Here is a 20098-nt window from a genome sequence, read left to right on the forward strand (position 1 = left end):
TGCCTTAAACCCAGCTGGTTCTCCAGTAGGTTAAGTATAGCTTTTAGTGAGGTTTACTACTTTTAATAATTTTAGCCCCCAAACTTCTATTCATTATATAAATAGGCACATTTAATTTTTCTGGTTGGCATTCCAAATAAAGTGAAGTTGCTCATATGATTAAGTAAACTGATCAGACCAAATAGTTAATCAATGGGATTTTTCTATTGAAATTTACGTTCATTTATCTTTTTAGATGAATACCAAGTATGTCTACTTCACCATCCGCTCATAGTATTGGTAAACTACAAGGTAGTGTGACATTGTCTTTTAACGATCAATACATAATATGGTAATACTTGTCATAATTGGGTTTTAGTCCAGAGAGGCTAGAAAAGTGATCAAGCTCTCAATGGGACTGTAGGGATCCAGATTGCGGACTTTAGAAAGAACTTTGGCATGCAGTTCCCCAGATCTGTGCCTCAACACGGTCCTGTCTCGGAGCTCTACGAACAATTCCTTCAACCTAATGGCTTGGTTTTTGCTCTGACATGCACTGTCAACTGTGGGACCTTTTTATATAGACCAGTGTATGCCTTACCAAATCATGTCCAATCAATTGAATTTACCACCGGTGGGTTCCAAGTTGTAGAAACATCTCAAGGATTTTCAATGGAAACAGGATGCACCGGAGTTTCATTTGGAGTGTCATAGCAAAGGGTCTGAAGACTTATGTAAATAAGGTATTTCTGTTTTTAAGTAAATACATTTGCGAACATTTCTGAAAACCTGTTTTCATTTTGTCATTATGGGATATTGTGTGTAGATTGCTGAGGAAAAATATTTAATCAATTTTAGAATAAGGCTGTAACGTAACAAAATGTGGAAAAAGTCTAGGTCTGAATACTTTCCGAAGACACTGTATTCTTAAAATATTTTGCTTCCTCTATCAATTATGTAATTTGGTGAATCGGTGGTGGTTGGAATCATTGTTCATCCTCTGTCAACCATGGTTACCTGGAAGGAAACACGTGGCGTCATCATTGCTTTGCTCAAAAAGGGCTTCACAGGCAAGGATATTGCTGCCAGTAAGATTGCACATAAATCAACCATTTATCGGATAATCAAGAACTTCAAGGAGAGCGGTTCAATTGTTGTGAAGAAGGCTTCAGGGCGCCCGAGAAAGTCCAGCAAGCGCCAGGACCGTCTCCTAAAGTTGATTCAGCTGCAGGATCGGGGCACCACCAGTACAGAGCTTGCTCAGGAACGGCAGCAGGCAGGTGTGAGTGCATATGCACGCACAGTGAGGCAAAAACTTTTGGAGGATAGCCTGGTGTAAAGAAGGGCAGCAAAGAAGCCACTTCTCTCCAGGAAAAACATCAAGAACAGACTGATATTCTGCAAAAGGTACAGGGATTGGACTGCTGAGGACTGGGGTAAAGTCATTTTCTCTGATGAATCCCCTTTCCGATTGTTTGGGGCATCCGGAAAAAAACTTGTCCGGAGAAGACAAGGTGAGCGCTACCATCAGTCCTGTGTCATGCCAACAGTAAAGCATCCTGAGACCATTCATGTGTGGGGTTTCTTTTCAGCCAAGGGAGTGGGCTCACTCACACTTTTGCCTAAACACAGCCATGAATAAAGAATAGTACCAACACATCCTCCGAGAGCAACTTCTCTCAACCATCCAGGAACAGTTTGGTGACGAACAATGGCTTTTCCAGCATGATGGAGCACCTTGCCGTAAGGCAAAAGTGATAACTAAGTGGCTCGGGGAACAAAACATTGATATTCTGGGTCCATGGCCAGGAAACTCCCCAGGCCTTAATCCCATTGAGAACTTGTGGTCAATCCTCAAGAGGCAGGTGGACAAACAAAACCCAGCAAATTCTGACAAACTCCAAGCATTGATTATGCAAGAATGGGCTGCCCAGAAGTTAATTGACAGCATGCCAGGGTGGATTGCAGGGGTCTTGAAAAAGAAGGGTCAACTCTGCAAATATTGACTTTGCATCAACTTCATGTAATTGTCAATAAAATCGTTTGACACTTATGAAATGCTTGTAATTATACTTCAGTATTCCATAGTAACATATGACAAAAATATCTAGACACTGAAGCAGCAAACTTTGTGGAAATTAATATTTTGTGTCATTCTCAACTTTTGGCCATGACTGTACTTTGCATGACACAAGTCATTTTTCCAACAATTGTTTACAGATAGATTATTTCACTTTTCACTGTATCACAATTCCAGTGGGTCAGAAGTTTACATGCACTAAGTTGACTGTGCCTTTAAACAAATTGGGAAATTCCAGAAAATGATGTCATGGCTTTAGAAGCTTCTGATAGGCTAATTAACATCATTTGAGTCAATTGGAGGTGTACCTGTGGATGTATTTCAAGGCCTACGTTCAAACTCAGTGCTTCTTTACTTGACATCATGGGAAAATCAAAAGACATCAGCCAAGACCTCAGAAAACAAATTGTTGACCTCCAAGTCTGGTTCATCCTTGGGAGCAATTTCCAAACGCCTGAAGGTACCACGTTCATCTGTACAAACAATAGTACGCAAGTATAAACACCATGGGACCACGCAGCCGTCATACCGCTCAGGAAGAAGAGATGAACGTACTTTGGTGCAAAAAGTGCAAATCAATCCCAGAACAACAGCAAAGGACCTTGTGAAGATGCTGGAGGAAACGGGTACAAAAGTATCTATATCCAGTAAAAATGAGTCCTATATCGACAACCTGAAAGGCCGCTCAGCAAGGATGAAGTCACTGCTCCAAAACTGCCATTAAAAAGCCAGACTACAGTTTGCAACTGCACATGGGGGCAAAGTGTGTACTTTTTGGAGAAATATCCTCTGGTCTGATGAAACGAAAATAGAACTGTTTGGCCATAATGACCATCGTTATGTTTGGAGGAAAAAGGGGGAGGATAACAAGCCGAAAACCACCATCCCAACCGTGAAGCACAGGGGTGGCAACGTAGGGTTGCTTAGCTGCAAGAGGGACTGGTGCTCTTCACAAAATAGATGGCATTATGAGGGGAAATTGTGGATATATTGAAGCAACATCTCAAGACATCAGTCAGGAAGTTAAAGCTTGGTTGAAAATAGGTCTTCCAAATGGACAATGACCCCAAGCATACTTCCAAATTTGTGGCAAAATGGCTTAAGGACAACAAACTCAAGGTATTGGAGTGGCCATCACAAAGCCCTGACCTCAATCCTATAGAACATTTCTGGGCAGAACTGATAATGCGTGTGCGATCAAGGAGGCCTACAAACCTGACTCAGTTACACCAGCTCTGTCAGGAGGAATGGGTCAAAGTTCACAACTTATTGTGGGAGGCTACCCAAAATGTTTGACCCAAGTTAAACCATTTAAAGGCAGTGCTACCAAATACTAATTGAGTGCATGTAAACTTCTGAACCACTGGGAATGTGATGAAAGAAATAAAAACTGAAATAAGTCATCTCTCTACTAGTATTCTGACATTTCACATTCTTAAAATAAAGTGGCAATCCTAACTGACCTATGACAAGGAATGTGTACTTGGATTAAATGTCAGGAATTGGGAAACTGAGTTTAAATATATTTGGCCAAGGTGTATGTAAACTTTCGACTTCAGCGGTAGCTCATGTAAAAACATAATACACTTCTCACTTAGAAGTGCTTCCATAAGCCAGTTATTGTGCTGGCTCTACCATTTAACTTTAGTCAGTTTAACCCAGTGTTAACCAATCCAGCAGCACACTAATATAGACAACAACCCTGTTGACAATAACCAATCCATCTGCCGGTGTGTATCGGAACAATATTCCGTTTACATTTTTAAGATCTCTATTTTTTAAATGGAAAAAAGATAATGGCACATTAGGATCGTATAGCTTAAATTCTATTCGTTCCGATTCACATCCCCAAAATGCGCCGCACTGTATAACCGCTTTTAAGTCCTAGTATACCCTGATTCTTACAATTGTGCCATTATTATGTCAAACTCAAAAAAACAACCTTGGTTTTGTATTTTACTACCTGTGCAGTCTTCAAATTTAAATAAACAAACAAAAAAAAGGAAAAAGATCAGCCTTACCCTCCTTAGTCTTCCCCTAGATCCAAACCTGATTTTAAGTCCAAAGTTCCATATTGCATAAGTTAAAAAAATTAATTCATCATACCCATTTCTCCTTCCCCTAAATCCAACTTTATTTTAAGTCCACACGGTTCTGCACTGCATGAATCAAAATATTTAAACACTTAATACACATTGCACCACATTACAATCATGTATCAGGGACGATTTCAGCAGGAGGTAGCTATCACTCACAGCCACGTTGTAATCTTCGAGTCCTTGAACTCTTGGTTGTTTATGTACAATTTATCGACCAGTAGACATTCTGCTTCTCTGCTCTGAGACTTGAAAGTGGGGTACAGGGCATGTCTTCTCTCCGCTATTGAATGGGGAAATTGTTCATTAACAGAGAATGGGGTGTTCTTCAGCTCCATGCCCTGTTGTAGGGTGACTTCTAACCCTTACAGTAGATGATCTATGCTGCGGCAGGCAAGTAGTGGTGAGTCAGACGAAGAGAAAAACGGGCTGGTCTAGTAATGACATTCCCTACTACTTCATTAGGCCAAAATTCCAGGATGAGTCAAACTGTTTATGAACAACTATATTTAGAACCTGAGAGCCACTCTTCTACATACACTGACTAGTTGGGATAAGTGTTAACTAGATGAGTATAGCATTCATCAAAAGTCAGGTTGCAATACATATACATAGGGCTGATGACACATTCTAAATGGTAGGCCTAATATGGAGGCTGGTCTACCCATAACAGAGCTTTATTACAGTGTGATTGGTGCTCACAATTTATATAATTCTAAATGTGTTTTTCAGATCTTTGATGAGGTGGAGAAGCGCAGGCAGATCTCCATGGCGATGATCTATCCATTCATGCAGAGCCTGAGGGAGGCGCCGTTCCCTGCTCCTGGAAACACTGTCAAGATCAAGAGCTTCATACCAGAGTCTGGAACAGAGGTATGGAGTATTTATAATGAATCCCCATTAGTTCCTGCCAATGCAGCAGCTACTCTTCCTGGGCTCCAGCTAAATTAAGGCAGTTTATACAATTTTCAAAACATTACAATACATTCACAGATTTCACAACACACTGTGTGCCCTCAGGCCCCTACTCCACCACTACCACACCTACAGTACTAAATCCACGTGTATGTATGTTATCATGTGTGTCTGTGCCAATGTTTGTTGCTTCACAGTCCCCGCTGTTCCGTAAGTTTTTTTGTGGTTTTTTGAAATGTAATTTTAATGCTTGCATCAGTTACTTGATGTGTAATAGTTCCATGTCGTCATGGCTCTATGTAGTACTGTGTGCCTCCCATAGTCTGTTCTGGACTTTTGGACTGTGAAGAGACCTCTTGTGGCATGTCTTGTGGGGTATGGATGGGGGTGTCTGAGCTGTGTGCCAGTAGTTTAGACAGACAGATCGGTGCTTTCAACATGCCAATACCTCTCATAAATAAAAGTAGTGATGAAGTCAATCTCTTTTCCACTTTCAGCCAGGAGAGATTGACATGCACATGATTAATATTAGCTCTCTGTGTACATCCAAGGGCCAGCCGGGCTGCCCTGTTCTGAACCAATTGCGATTTTCTTTTTTTTGTGGCACCTGACCACACGACTGAACAGTAGTCAAGGTGCGACAAAACTCGGGCCTGTAGGACCTGCCTTGTTGATAATGTTGTTAAGAAGGCAGAGTAACGCTTTATTATGGACAGACTTCTCCCCATCTTAGCTATTACGGCATCGATATGTTTTGACCATGACAGTTTACAATCTAGGGTTACTCCAAGCAGTTTAGTCATCTCAACTTGCTCAATTTCCACATTATTTATTACAAGATTTAGTTGAGGTTTAGTGAGTGTTTTGTTCCAAATACAATGCTTTTAGTTTTAGAAATCGTTAGGGCTAACTTATTCCTTGCCATCCACTCTGAAACTAACTGCAGCTTTTTGTTGAGTTTTGCAGTCAATTCGGTAGCTGACATTCATAGTGAGTCATTCACATACATAGACACGCTGGCTTTACTCAGTCAGTGGCATGTTGTTAGTAAAAATTGTAATAAAGCAAGGGGCCTAAACATCTAAGCTGGGGAATTCCTGATTCTAACTGGATTATATTTGAGGCTACCATTAGTATATAATTAATGGGAGGGCACTGGGACTTGTGCCTGCATGTACGTTAGCTAGATTAGCTAACTAAAGTACTAGCCAGTTGGCTTCGAGGAAAGAAGAGAAATCGAATTAAATATCTGAAGTGATCGCTACATCATTTGGATACTGCTTTAAAGCAAATATCTGCAGCATTAGTAAAGATGTGATCAATACATGTTGATGATTTCATTCCTGTGCTGTTTGTAACTACGCTGGTAGGTTGACTGACAACCTGATCCAGGTTGCAGACACTGGTTACAGTTTGAAGCTTTTTCTTGAGTGAGCAGCTTGATGAAAGCCAGTCGGTTTTTAGGTCACCCAGAAAATATACCTCTGTTGATTTCACACACAGATACTGACTGTTAGCTGTGGAGCACTTCACAAAATAGATGGCATCATGAGGCAGGAAAATTATGTGGATATATTGAAGCAACATCTCAAGACATCAGTCAGGAAGTTAAAGCTTGGTTGCAAATGTCTTCCAAATGGACAATGACCCCAAGCATACTTCCGAAGGTGTGGCAAAATGGCTTAAGGACAACAAAGTCGAGGTATTGGAGTGGCCATCACAAAGCCCTGACCTCAATCCTATAGAACATTTCTGTGCAGAACTGAAGAAGCGTGTGTGAGCAAGGAGGCCTAGAAACCTGACTCCGTTACACCAGCTCTGTCAGGAGAAATGTGCCAAAATTCACGCAACTTATTGTGGGAAGCTTGTGTGCTACCCAACACGTTTGACCCAAGTTAAACACTTTAAAGGCAATGCTACCAAATACTAATTGGGTGTATGTAAACTTCTGACCCACTGGGAATGTGATGAAAGAAATACAAGCTGAAATAAATAAATAATTCTCTCTACTATTATTCTGGCATTTCACATTCTTAAAATGAAGTGGTGATTTTCTGGGTTGCTTGATTGATAAGCGTCCCAGTAAAGCATTAAAAACAGAGGTAGAATTACTCATGTTATTTACATAGGAGCTGATAGTGCAGGGTGAACTGCATGAAGTGGTCCTCCTACTATTGCACACCGCCTCAGTGCTAACAATGTAACTCTAACTCTGGCTTATATGCTCATGATTACTGCTTACATTAGCTGTAGGATAAACGGATGTATTTGACGCAATTAGGGATACATAAATTAAATGACTTGCATTGTTTGCCAATGCCCCTAAGATCATGCATTATGACGACTCATTGTCACAATGGTAGGGATTAATTGAGCTGGTCTTGGATCATTTACCAGTCATTGTTTCAACGCAGCCTTGAAATGCCTGGACAGAGTCCAGGAGCCAAGATGATTTGGATGGACTCCGTCATTCCTGTAGAGTATCTTCTGTTTCCAGAAGGTGTCAAAGTTATCAATAACGGGTATTTAACTCAATTCCTAGAGGATTGTGTGTCTTCTGTTTTTTGTTAATTCCTTTAAATTCATGGCCAATTAAAACCTAGTGAACCAGGTGAGGGGAGTTCCTAATTAATCAATAACCTTCATCGATCAATCGAGTACAGAGAAGGAGCAAAAACCCGCAGCTCTTGAGGACACTTGGAGTTTGGAGACACACACAAAGCCCTTGGCATCACGATGAGGATCAAGACCTTCATCCTAGAGTCCAACACTGAAAGAGAGCTCTCAGATCTCTCTCGCTCTCTCTCTCTTCCTGAAGACCTTTTGTCTCTCTGTTCCTGGCCTGTGTGTCTCCAGGTCATCAGTTTGACAAGGCCGTTGGACTCGTGGTTGGAGCATGTGGATTTCCGGACACTGTTCCGCTGTCTCACAGACGAGGAGGTGCTGCGGGTGTTTGCCTCCACCGTTCTCGAACGACGAATCATCTTCATGGCTGACGAACTCAGGTGCAGTACCAACCCTAATCCTAACGCCAAAAGGACATCACTGAGCCTGGGTTGTCTGGGACAAGGGCAGGCCTGTTGTCTGCATGTTGAATGGGTGTAAAGTTTGTACCTGCTTCCCCTCCTACAGTACCCTGTCCCAGGTGTTGCATGCGGTTGCGGCGCTGCTCTATCCGTTCACATGGCAACACACCTTCATCTCCATCGTTCCTTCAGTGCTGATTGATGTCGTCATGGCACCCACTCCCTACCTGCTTGGTGTGCAAAAGAACAAACTGGATGATGTCATTGACCAGAGCGACGTGAGTGTGTATGGCAGAGGGGAATGTGTTTTGTATACGTACTGTACACGTTGGCTTCAGAAAATACTATTTGATGAAATGTTTTGGGGACAAAGACTGATTTTTAAAGAAAGTTAAGGGCAGTTGCTGATTGCTGTAAACAATGTTTTACTGTTATGTTTGGGATCAGGCATTCCTGTCTCTACACTGTGACTGACTGCAGATGGGAGAATATATATCCAGTGACACTCATTAAGCTACCACTAAAACAATTACAGCCTATGGAATCCAGCCAGTGTGCGTATTATCTCCGACCTGAAGATTTTGTGTGTGTATTTCTGTCTTATAAACAGATGCTCATTGTAGATCTGACAGAGGGAGCAGAGAACACCTTCATCACTTGTGTAAGTATTGCATGCCCCATATTTCCCCTCAAGTTCATAAACAAAAGTACATAAATAAACTAAAACGCTTATCTCACAATCAGATTAGTAAACTAGCGTCACTACTCCCATGATTCTAATTTTGAAAGCCAACTTGATCGTGTGTGGTTCAGACCAGTTCAGTTCAAATGTTCTTCCCTGTCTGGCTGAATGTGTGTATACTCAGAAATACCAAAACATTCTCGCTGGTCTGGCAACAACCTCTCAGATTCCTCTGTCCTCTCTTTGGCACAGATAGGAGACGAGAGCACCATCCTACCAGAGAAACTACAGGAGGAGCTTCTCCAGGCCTTGTGTTGCAGGAAAGACAACTCCAGTGAGTGAACCCATTCTCCATTTTTTTTCTGATGACTGACTAGAATTTTTACTCTTGTTTATAGGGCTTAAGAGGATTCTGTAAACACAGTGACTCCGGCTTTCATTCGATTTGAGATAAGACGGACTCCATCAGCAACAAATCAAACCACATGAGGCAGTATCGTAGTTTATAAAACCCAATGATAGAAGTGAGATCCTCTATCATAGTCCATACAAACCCAATGATAGAAGTGAGATCCTCTGTGCAGAATGAGAGAAATAATGAGGTGGATGTGCAAAGAAATGTTCTGGATGGTTGCTGTAATATGAACATAAACCTCTCACATACCACACAGTATGAACCCTGGAATGTCCCAAGTTTATGCTAGTCTGAGTGTGTGTGTGGGAGGGTTGTGATGTTGGAGAAAATACTGTAGAAACATACACCCAGGGTTTGACCAGCGTCACGACCCTGGAAATTCTATTCTGGATACTGTTGACGGTGCCTAAGTGGATTCAGACACAGATGCACTTCTGAAATCCCTCAGTGCTCACACACAAACCCAACCCCGATCCACACACATGCCAATCCACCATGTGTTGTGGTTGCCATACAGCTTAACAAAGTTGTCTTGGAGGCTTTCCAAACTATGATTGTGTCAACAACATATTGGCTATCTCAAAGAAGACGCCACTGAAAAACTGACAATCTTCTGTACACTTTGTGTCCAGCCTCAGAATATATGAGGGGTGTTGTCTGAGGCCTTTCAACCAGTGTTTGTAGACACCTCAGCATCCTGACTGTATCACCTGTATTCTCTGTACTCTGTGTTTTCTATCTAGCCTCGGAGGAGTTGAATAAGGTGGTCTCGGAGGCCTTCCTCTCCTTCTTTGTGAAGACTGTGGGTCACTTCCCCTCCCATGTTAAACGCAGAAGCGGCGGGCAGCCTGGAGTATTCCAGATCAACAGCTTCTGCAAGGCCTCCGAGCCGAAGGCCAGCCGCCAATTTGTCAAACGCTTCATCCAGACACAGATGTTTGACCTCTTCATCCAGGAAGTGGAGAGACAGCCCACACAGGAAGGTCTGGTTGCATCACTTTCTGAAACAATAGTATGGAATAGACTACAACTTGAATTTAATTTGGTTTATTTGGATAGGGACAAGTACAAACACATTGAATAAACAATGGTCCAGTGAATGTCTTTCTAAGGTTCTAATAGAAACAAAAGAAAGAAATGCATAATCACTAAATCACATATCACTACATTAACGCAATTATATGCACAAAGTAAATATCATACATACAGTGAGCTCAAAGTATTTTTTTTATTTAACCTGGTAGGCAAGTTGAGAACAAGTTCTAATTTACAATTGCGACCTGGCCAAGATAACGCAAAGCAGTTCGACACATACGACACAGAGTTAAACATGGAGTAAAACAAACATAGTCAATAATACAATAGAAAAATAAGTCTGTATACAATGTGAGCAAGTGAGGTGAGATAAGGGAGGTAAAGGCAAAAAAAAAAGGCCATGGTAGTGAAGTAAATACAATATAGCAAGTAAAACACTGGAATGGTTGATTTGCAGTGGAAGAATGTGCAAAGTAGAGAGAAGTAATGGGGTGCAAAGGAGCAAAATAAATAAATACAGTAGGGGAAGAGGTAGTTGTTTGGGCTAAATTATAGATGGGCTATGTACAGGTGCAGTAATCTGTGAGCTGCTCTGACAGCTGGTGCTTAAAGCTAGTGAGGGAGATAAGTGTTTCCAGTTTCAGAGATTTTTGTAGTTCGTTCCAGTCATTGGCAGCAGGGAACTGGAAGGAGAGGCGGCCAAAGGAAGAATTGGAATTGAACTCTATCAGAGAAGTAGTTGGTGAACCAGGCGAGGCAATCATTTGAGAAACCAAGGCTGTCGAGTCTGCCGATGAGGATGTGGTGATTGACAGTCAAAAGCCTTGGCCAGGTCAATGAATACAGCTGCACAGTATTGTTTCTTATCGATGGCGGTTAAGATATCGATTAGGACCTTGAGCGTGGCTGTGGTGCACCCATGACCAGCTCTGAAACCAGATTGCATAGCGGAGAAGGTATGGTGGGATTCAAAATGGTCGGTAATCTGTTTTGTTGACTTGGCTTTCGAAGACCTTAGAAAGGCAGGGTAGGATAGATATAGGTCTGTAGCAGTTTGGGTCAAGAGTGTCCCCCCCTTTGAAGAGGGGGATGACCGCAGCTGCTTTCCAATCTTTGTGAATCTCAGACGACACGAAAGAGAGGTTGAACAGGCTAGTAATAGGGGTTGCAACAATTTCAGCAGATAATTTTAGAAAGAAAGGGTCCAGATTGTCTTGCCCGTCTGATTTGTAGGGGTCCAGATTTTGCAGCTCTTTCAGAACATCAGCTGACTGGATTTGGGAGAAGGAGAAATGGGGAAGGCTTGGGCGAGTTGCTGTGGGGGGGTGCAGTGCTGTTGACCGGGGTAGGGGTAGCCAGGTGGGAAGCATGGCCTGCTGTAGAAAAATGCTTGTTGAAATTCTCAATTATAGTGGATTTATCGGCGGTGACAGTGTTTCCTATCCTCCTTGCAGTGGGCAGCTGGGAGGAGGTATTCTTATTCTCCATGGACTCCATGTCCCAGAACTTTTTTGAATTTGTGTTGCAGAAAGCAAATTTCTGCTTGAAAAAGCTAGCCTTGGCTTTTCTAACTGCCCGTGTATATTGGTTTCTAGCTTCCCTGAGAAGTTGCATATCACGGGGGCTGTTCGATGCTAATGCAGAACGCCATAGGATGTTTTTGTGTTGGTTAAGTGCATTCAGGTCTGGAGAGAACCAAGGGCTATATCTGTTCCTGGTTCTAAATTTCTTGAATGGGGCATGCTTATTTAACATGGTGAGGAAGGCATTTTTTTTTAAATAACAAGGCATCCTCTACTGATGGGATGAGCTCAATATCCTTCCAGGATACCCCGGCCAGGTCGATTAGAAAGGCCTGCTCGCTGAAGTGTTTCAGGGAGCGTTTGACAGTGATGAGTGGAGGTGATATCTATGAGGGTGCCCGTGTTTACGGCTTTGGGGTGGTACCTGGTAGGTTCATTGATCATTTGTGTGAGATTGAGGGCATCAAGCTTAGATTGTAGGATGGCTGGGGTGTTAAGCATGTTCCAGTTTAGGTCGCCTAGCAGCACGAGCTCTGAAGATTGATGGGGGGCAATCAGTTCACATATGGTGTCCAGAGCACAGCTGGGGGCAGAGGGTGGTCTATAGCAGGCGGCAATGGTGAGAGACTTGTTTTTAGAGAGGTGGATTTTTAAAAGTAGAAGTTCAAATTGTTTGGGTACAGACCTGGATAGAATTGGGACAGTAACATGTTCCTTTTTTTGGCTCTGTACTCCAGCACTTTGGATTTGAAATGATACATTGATTGAGGTTAAGTGCATACTGTCAGCTTGCATTTGAGTGTGTTTTCATCGATATTGGGTAAGCCGTTCAGAAATTACAGCACTTCTTGTACATGGTCCCCCCATTTTTGGGGACCAAAATAATTGGGATATGGATAGTCCTGAATTGGCCGTAAATAATGAGTGAGGAAGTTACAGACCCACAAATATAAACTCAGCAAAAAAAGAAATGTCCCGTTTTCAGGACCCTATCCTTCAAAAATAATCTGTAAAAATCCAAATAACTTCACACATCTTCATTGTAAAGGGTTTAAACACGGTTTCCCATGCTTGTCCAACGAACCATAAACAATTAATGAACATGTACCTGTGGAACGGTCGTTAAGGTCACATTTATGAAAACTTAGGACACTAAAGAGGACTTTCTACTGACTCTGAAAAACACCAAAAGAAAGATGCCCAGTGTCCCTGCTAATCTGCGCAAACGTGCATTAAGCATGCTGCAAGGAGGCATGAGGACTGCAGATGTGGCCAGGGCAATAAATTGCAATGTCCGTACTGTGAGATGTTTAAGACAGAGCTACAGGTGGACAGTTACCCCACATCATTTGAGTCAAGTGGAGCCTCTTTGTTTGACGACATGGGAAAATCAAAAGAAATGAGCCAAGACCTCAGGAAAAAAATTGTAAACCTCCAAGTCTGGTTCATCCTTGAGCAATTTCCAACCGCCTGAAGGTACCACGTTCATCTGTACAAACAATAGTAAGCAAGTATAAACACCATGGGACCATGCAGCCGTCATACCGCTCAGGAAGTAGATGTGTTCTGTCTCCTAGAGATGAACGTACTTTGGTACGAAAAGTGCAAATCAATCCCAGAACAACAGCAAAGGACCTTGTGAAGATGCTGGAGGAAACGGGTACAAAAGTATCTATATCCACAGTAAAACGAGTCGTATATTTTATTTATCCGTTATTTTACCAGGTAAGTTGACTGAGAACACGTTCTCATTTGCAGAAACGACCTGGGGAATAGTTACAGGGAAGAAGAGGGGGATGAATGAGCCAATTGTAAACTAGGGATTATTAGGTGACCGTGATGGTTTGAGGGCCAGATTGGGAATTTAGCCAGGACACCGGGGTTAACACCCCTACTCTTACAATAAGTGCCATGGGATCTTTAATGACCTCAGAGTCAGGACACCCATTTAACGTCCCATCCGAAAGACGGCACCCTACAGAGGGCAGTGTCCCCAATCACTGCCCTGGGGTATTGAGATATTTTTTTAGACCAGAGGAAAGAGTGCCTCCTCCTGGCCCTCCAACACCACCTCCAGGAGCATCTGGTATCCCATCTAGGGACTGACTAGGACCAACCCTGCTTAGCTTCAGAAGCAAGTCAGCAGTGGTATGCAGGGTGATATGCTGCTGGCAAATGTATGTCAACATGATCTGAAAGGCCGCTCAGCAAGGAAGAAGCCACTGCTCCAAAACCGCCATAAAAAAGCCAGACTATGGTTTGCAACTGGATATGGGGACAAAGATTGTACTTTTTGGATAAATGTCCTCTGGTCTGATGAAACAAAAATAGAACTGTTTGGCCATAATGACCATTTATGTTTGGAGGAAAAAAGGGGAGATTTGCAAGCCCGAAGAACTATCCCAACCGTGAAGCACGGGGGTGGCAGCATCATGTGGTGGTGCTGTGCTGCAGGAAGGGCTGGTGCACTTCACAAAATAGATGGCATCATGAGGTAGGGAAATTATGTGGATATATTGAAGCAACCTCTCAAGACAACATTCAGGAAGTTAAAGCTTGGTCGCAAATAGGTCTTCCAAATGGACATTGACCCCAAGCATACTTCCAAAGGTGTGGCAAAATGGCTTAAGGACAACAAACTCAAGGTATTGGAGTGGCCATCACAAAGCCCTTAACTCAATCCTATAGAACATTTGTGGGCAGAACTAAATAAGTGTGTGCGAGCAAGGAGGCCTACAAACCTGACTCGGTTACAGGAGGAATGCGCCAAAATTCACCCAACTTATTCTGGGAAGCTTGTGAAAGGCTACCTGAAACATTTGACCCAAGTTAAACCATTTAAAGGCAGTGCAACCAAATGCTAATTGAGTATATGTAAACTTCTGACCCACTGGGAATGTGATGAAAGAAAGAAATAATTCTCATTCTGACATTTAACATTCTTAAAATTAAGTGGTGATCCTAAGACGAGGAATTTTTACTAAGATTAAATGTCAGGAATTGTGAAACTGATCTTTTTATTTTATTTTACCTTTATTTTACTAGGCAAGTCAGTTAAGAACACATTCTTATTTTCAATGACGGCCTAGGAACAGTGGCTGTTCAGGGGCAGAACGACAGATTTTGTACCTTGTCAGCTGGGGGATTTGAACTTGCAACCTTTCGGTTACTAGTCCAACGCTCTAACCACTAGGCTAAGGTGTATGTAAGGTGTATGTAAACTTCCAACTTCAACTGTGTGTGTGTACAAACATACCCACCCACCTCTATTAGGCCTATGTATGACTTGGAGGGTCTTAATGGGTCTGTTGGATAACGCCCATCAGTTCATATGATTGCACTGGTGGAGCTGTAGCAACAAGTTTTCGGTATTTATTTTTAATGTATTCAAATGTTAAATAGTTTGTTCTGATAAAGTGTTCCATGCATGTGCTCCTCTGTAGGAGAAAGAATGGCCTATAGAAGCTTTATACAGAGCAGGGGTCTCCAACAGTTTGATCATAAGCTACCAGTAGCTAGCAGTCCACCTATGAGTACCTCGCCAAACAATTCTGAAAGTACATGCAATTTTCACTTCTGGGCCATTTTCTCCGCAAACAGTCATAAACAAATCTCACAATTATCAGACTCCGCACGCTCCCAGCTAATATGTAATCAACGCAACATTATCCCACCCCTGGTTAGCCACTATTGGTTTAAAAGGCCAACCTTAACACAATATCTGCCAATTAATTTCCAGCAATATTGCCCCCATTTGTGTGGCGCGTGCATTTGTCTATCACTTTGTGTGTGGCCAGTTGATGTGATAACTGTCTTGTGAGTTGACAGAAGTACTTTCCCCAAAACCTCAATTAACATTTAACTGCAAAGTAGGCTTACCTGGTAGAAATATATCAAGAGTAAGTATACAGTCGTGGCCAAAAGTTTTGAGAATGACACAAATATTAATTTTCACAAAGTTTGCTGCTTCAGTGACTAGATATTTTTGTCAGATGTTACTATGGAATACTGAAGTATAATTACAAGCATTTCATAAGTGTCAAAGGCTTTTATTGACAATTACATGAAGTTGATGCAAGGAGTCAATATTTGCAGTGTTGACCCTTCTTTTTCAAGACCTGCAATCCGCCCTGGCATGCAGTTAATTAACTTCTGGGCCACATCCTGACTGATGGCAGCCCATTCTTGCATAATCAATGCTTGGAGTTTGTCAGAATTTGTGGGTTTTTGTTTGTCCAGCCGCCTCCTGAGGATTGACCATAAGTTTTCAATGGGATTAAGGTCCGTGGAATTTCCTGGTCATGGACCCAAAATATTGATGTTTTGTTCCCAGAGCCACTTAGTTATCACTTTTGCCTTATGGCAAGGTGCTCCATCATGCTGGAAAAGGCATTGTTTGTCACCAAACTGTTCCTGGATGGTTGGGAGAAGTTGCTCTCGGAGGATGTGTTGGTACCATTCTTTATTCATGGCTGTGTTCTTAGGGAAAATTGTGAGTGAGCCCACTCCCTTGGCTGAGAAGCAACCCCCCACATGAATGGTCTCAGGATGCTTTACTGTTGGCATGACACAGGACTGATGGTAGCTCTCACCTGGTCTTCTCCGGACAAGTTTTTTTTCCAGATGCCCCAAACAATCGGAAAGGGGATTCATCAGAGAAAATGACTTTACCCCAGTCCTCAGCAGTCCAATCCCTGTACCTTTTGCAGAATATCAGTCTGTTCTTGATGTTTTTTCTGGAGAGAAGTGGCTTCTTTGCTGCCCTTCTTGACACCAGGCCATCCTCAAAAAGTTTTTGCCTCACTGTGCGTGCATATGCACTCACACCTGCCTGCTGCCGTTCCTGAGCAAGCTCTGTACTGGTGGTGCCCCGATCCTGCAGCTGAATCAACTTTAGGAGACGGTCCTGGCGCTTGCTGGACTTTTTTGGGGGCCCAAAGCCGCCTTCACAACAATTGAACCGCTTTCCTTAAAGTTCTTGATTATCCGATAAATGGTTGATTTAGGTGCAATCTTACTGGCAGCAATATCCTTGCCTGTGAAGCCTTTTGTGCAAAGCAATGCTGACGCCTTCCCGGTAACCATGGTTGACAGAGGATGAGCAATGATTCCAAGCACCACCCTCCTTTTGAAGCTTCCAGTCTGTTATTTGAATTCAATCAGCATGACAGAGTGATCTCCAGCCTTGTCCTCGTCAACACTCACACCTGTGTTAACGAGAGAATCACTGACATGATGTCAGCTGGTCCTTTTGTGGCTGAAATGCAGTGGAAATGTTTTGGGGATTCAGTTCATTTGCATGGCAAAGAGGGACTTTGCAATTAATTGCAATTCATCTGATCACTCTTAACATTCTGGAGTATATGCAAATTGCCATCATTCAAACTGATGCAGCAGACTTTATGAAAATGTCTATTTGTGTAATTCTCAAAAGTTTTGGCCACGACTGTAGAATTTGTCTAACGTTATTTGTTATCTTTGCCATGAAATGAGAAGCAGCAGATCTGAAACCTCACTAGACCTGCACATTCCTCATTCACTAGATGCGCAATTAAAGGGTTATTACGCTGAAATCAGTTTTTTCCAGACCTAGAAAATTATTGTCTTCTGATGTGATTTAAGCATTGACATGGACTCAGAAATTCCAATTTCTTTGTTTCTCAATGAACAACTGTAAAAACAAATTACGAGTGAAAAACGACAATCTAAAACCAGCAAATATTTAACTGAACATAATTTGTGAAAATATAAAACAAAATTTGGGGTGCCTTCACAGATTTAAGAGGGCACGCCCTTAGTTGTTTATGAATCATTATTTTAAAAGGTACACTACATGACTGAAAGTTTGGACACCTGCTATTCGGACATTTCATTCCAAAATCACGGCCGTTTAATATGGACTTGGTCCCCCCCCTTTGCCTCAATAACAGCCTCCACTCTTCTGGGAAGGCTTTTCACTAGATGTTGGGAAATTGCTGCGAGGACTTTCTTCCATTTAGACACAAGCGTTAGTGAGGTTGAGTACCGATGTTGGGTGATTAGGCCTGGCTCGCAGTCGGCGTTCCAATTCATCCCAAAGGTGTTCGACGGAGTTGAGGTCAGGGCTCTTTGCAGGCCAGTCAATTTCTACCACACCGATATCGACAAACCATTTTCTTTATGCTTTGTGCGCAGGGGCAGTGTTATGCTGAAACAGGGAAGGGCCTTCCCCAAATTGTTGCCACAAAGTTAGAAGCACAGAATCATCTAGAATGTCATTTTATGCTGTATCGTTAATATTTCCCTTCACTGGAACTAAGGGGCCTAGCTCGAACCACAAAAAAACGCCCTAGACCATAATTCCTCCACCAAAATTTACAGTTAGCACTATGCATTGGGGCTGGTACTGTTCTCCTGGCATCCGCCAAACCCAGATTCATGTGTCGGACTGCCAAGTGGCGAAGCGAGAATCATCACTCGAGCGCATTTCCACTGCTCCAGAGTCCAATGGCGGCGAGCTTTACACCACTCCAGCCGACATTTGGCATTGCGCATGGTGATCTTCGGTTTGTGTGTGGCTACTCGGACATGGAAACCCATTTCATTAAGCTCCTGACGCACAGTTCTTAAGCTGACGTTGCTTCCAGAGGCAGTTTGGAACTCGGTAGTGAGTGTTGCTTCAGCCCTCGGCGGTCTCATTCTGTGAGCTTGTGTAGCCTACCACTTCGTGGCTGAGCCGTTGTTGCGCCTAGACATTTTCACAATAACCGCACTTACAGTTGACCTGGGCAGCTCTAGCTGACTTGTTGGAAAGGTGGAATCCTATAACAGGGCCACATGGAAAGTCTCTGAGCTCTTCAGTGAGGCCATTCTTCTGCCAATGTTTGTTTATGGAGATTGCATGGCTGTGTGCTCTTTTTTAAATTCATTTTTTAATACACCTGTCAGCAATGGGTGTGGCTTAAATATCCAAATCCACTCATTTGAAGTGGTGTCCACATACTTTTGTGTATATTGACAGAAAATATAGTGCACTACTTTCTCTTGTACACTAAGGCCCGGGAAGAGTTGTAAGAGAGGAGATTAGAAGAATGTGCCTATTTGAAAGCTAGGAAAAAATAAGTAGCTCGGGACATGTTTTAATTTTTTACTTTTTTTTTAGAACCTCTCAAGACCATTGAGACATTTAAACACAAGCTTCACATGTGCAAATCTGATTTTAAGTGTTCAAAGCTCAGTACATTACTTTTTTAAGATGTGACCGTGATGGCACTGTATAAGCTTTTGGTCCAGGATTTTCAAAGCATTGGAACAGTGACTCTCTCTAGGGGTCTTGGCTGTCTCTCTAGGAGTCCAGATGTTCTGTCAGTTGTTTAGAGACATCAGCACAGGTTTTACCAGACACATGGACAATTGTCATTGGTCTACATTTGAAGGCTGGCACTTGGGCAGATCTATGGTAGATCATTGATGTACAACAAACAGATTTGGGCCAAGCACTGACCAAAGCTGTAGGAAGATGTGTGGTTCACAACAAAAAATAACTTTTTCATAGGAGCATATTCACTTACCAAGATTCACTTACCTAGCAATGAATCATTTTGTTTTTCCCTTTTTTTTTTTGTAGGATTCTTCCACCAAAAAATTGCAGAGTACCAACAAAGTAAGAAGAAAGAGAAGGCAAAGAGAGGCTGGGTGAGAGGACTTGTGGTGTAAATGTAGGCGTCCTCAGACAAATTGATTCTGATCATGTGTACATTTGTGATGCTGGATAAGGGTGACGCTGGATAAGGGTGACGCTACAGGACGTTGCTCCTGTCTGTGGAGCGAAGATGGTGACAATCTAAGTCTGCAGTATTTTCTCTTGCCTGTAGAAATTGTAGGCTACTCCCCTGTCATGTTGAATGAATGTGTGCTAAAGATGAAGAAACACAAACATGTTTTTGTCAATGTTTCTACGTTTATTGAAGGATGTGTTACTTCTGTTGTGATGACTTGGCAAAAGGTTTATTTATTGTACTTTTGTGCTGCAAGATGCTCTTACTTATATATGCTCTTATAACTAAACATACCTATGAGTATTTCATAGTATTCTAAATATTTTGTGTTTATGCCTACTGAGTGCCTTATAAATTGTTATTTTGTTTATTTAAGCTGTGGGTATGAATGTGGAAGTTAGGATGTGAATAAGCACTTTTTTAAAAATGGTGAATAAAAGTTGGACCAATGATGTTTTAACATTACTTTTAAGTTAGCATTCACGAGATTGGTGTATATATTAGGATTCCCGTTAGCCACTGCAAAAGCATCAACTACTCTTCCTGGGGTCCACATGAAACATGACATAATACATAGTACAGAACATTAT

The 20098-nt window shown here is 42.2% G+C and overlaps 1 protein-coding gene across 4 annotated transcripts in view; it reads left to right on the forward strand.

The window, feature by feature from the left end:
- The window catches only part of LOC110528380 (DENN domain-containing protein 2D), a 33488-nt gene extending 13531 nt beyond the window's left edge, over window positions 1-19957 (forward strand). For 3 of the 4 annotated variants that reach the window (XM_021610400.3, XM_090241776.1, XM_090241778.1), the window contains 7 exons: window positions 4888-5028; window positions 7927-8075; window positions 8203-8374; window positions 8707-8757; window positions 9031-9112; window positions 9937-10176; window positions 19358-19957. In XM_021610400.3, the coding sequence (XP_021466075.1) occupies window positions 4888-5028; window positions 7927-8075; window positions 8203-8374; window positions 8707-8757; window positions 9031-9112; window positions 9937-10176; window positions 19358-19446 (924 nt within the window). In that variant the 3' untranslated portion in view covers window positions 19447-19957. Of the gene's footprint in view, window positions 1-4663; window positions 4793-4887; window positions 5029-7926; window positions 8076-8202; window positions 8375-8706; window positions 8758-9030; window positions 9113-9936; window positions 10177-19357 lie in introns of those variants that run through there. The other variant, XM_090241777.1, reaches the window with a different exon arrangement.
- Window positions 19958-20098: the final 141 nt, after the last annotated feature.

Source organism: Oncorhynchus mykiss, chromosome 7 (assembly GCF_057628025.1).
Source record: "Oncorhynchus mykiss isolate SJ-2025 chromosome 7, ASM5762802v1, whole genome shotgun sequence".
NCBI lineage: Eukaryota > Metazoa > Chordata > Actinopteri > Salmoniformes > Salmonidae > Oncorhynchus > Oncorhynchus mykiss.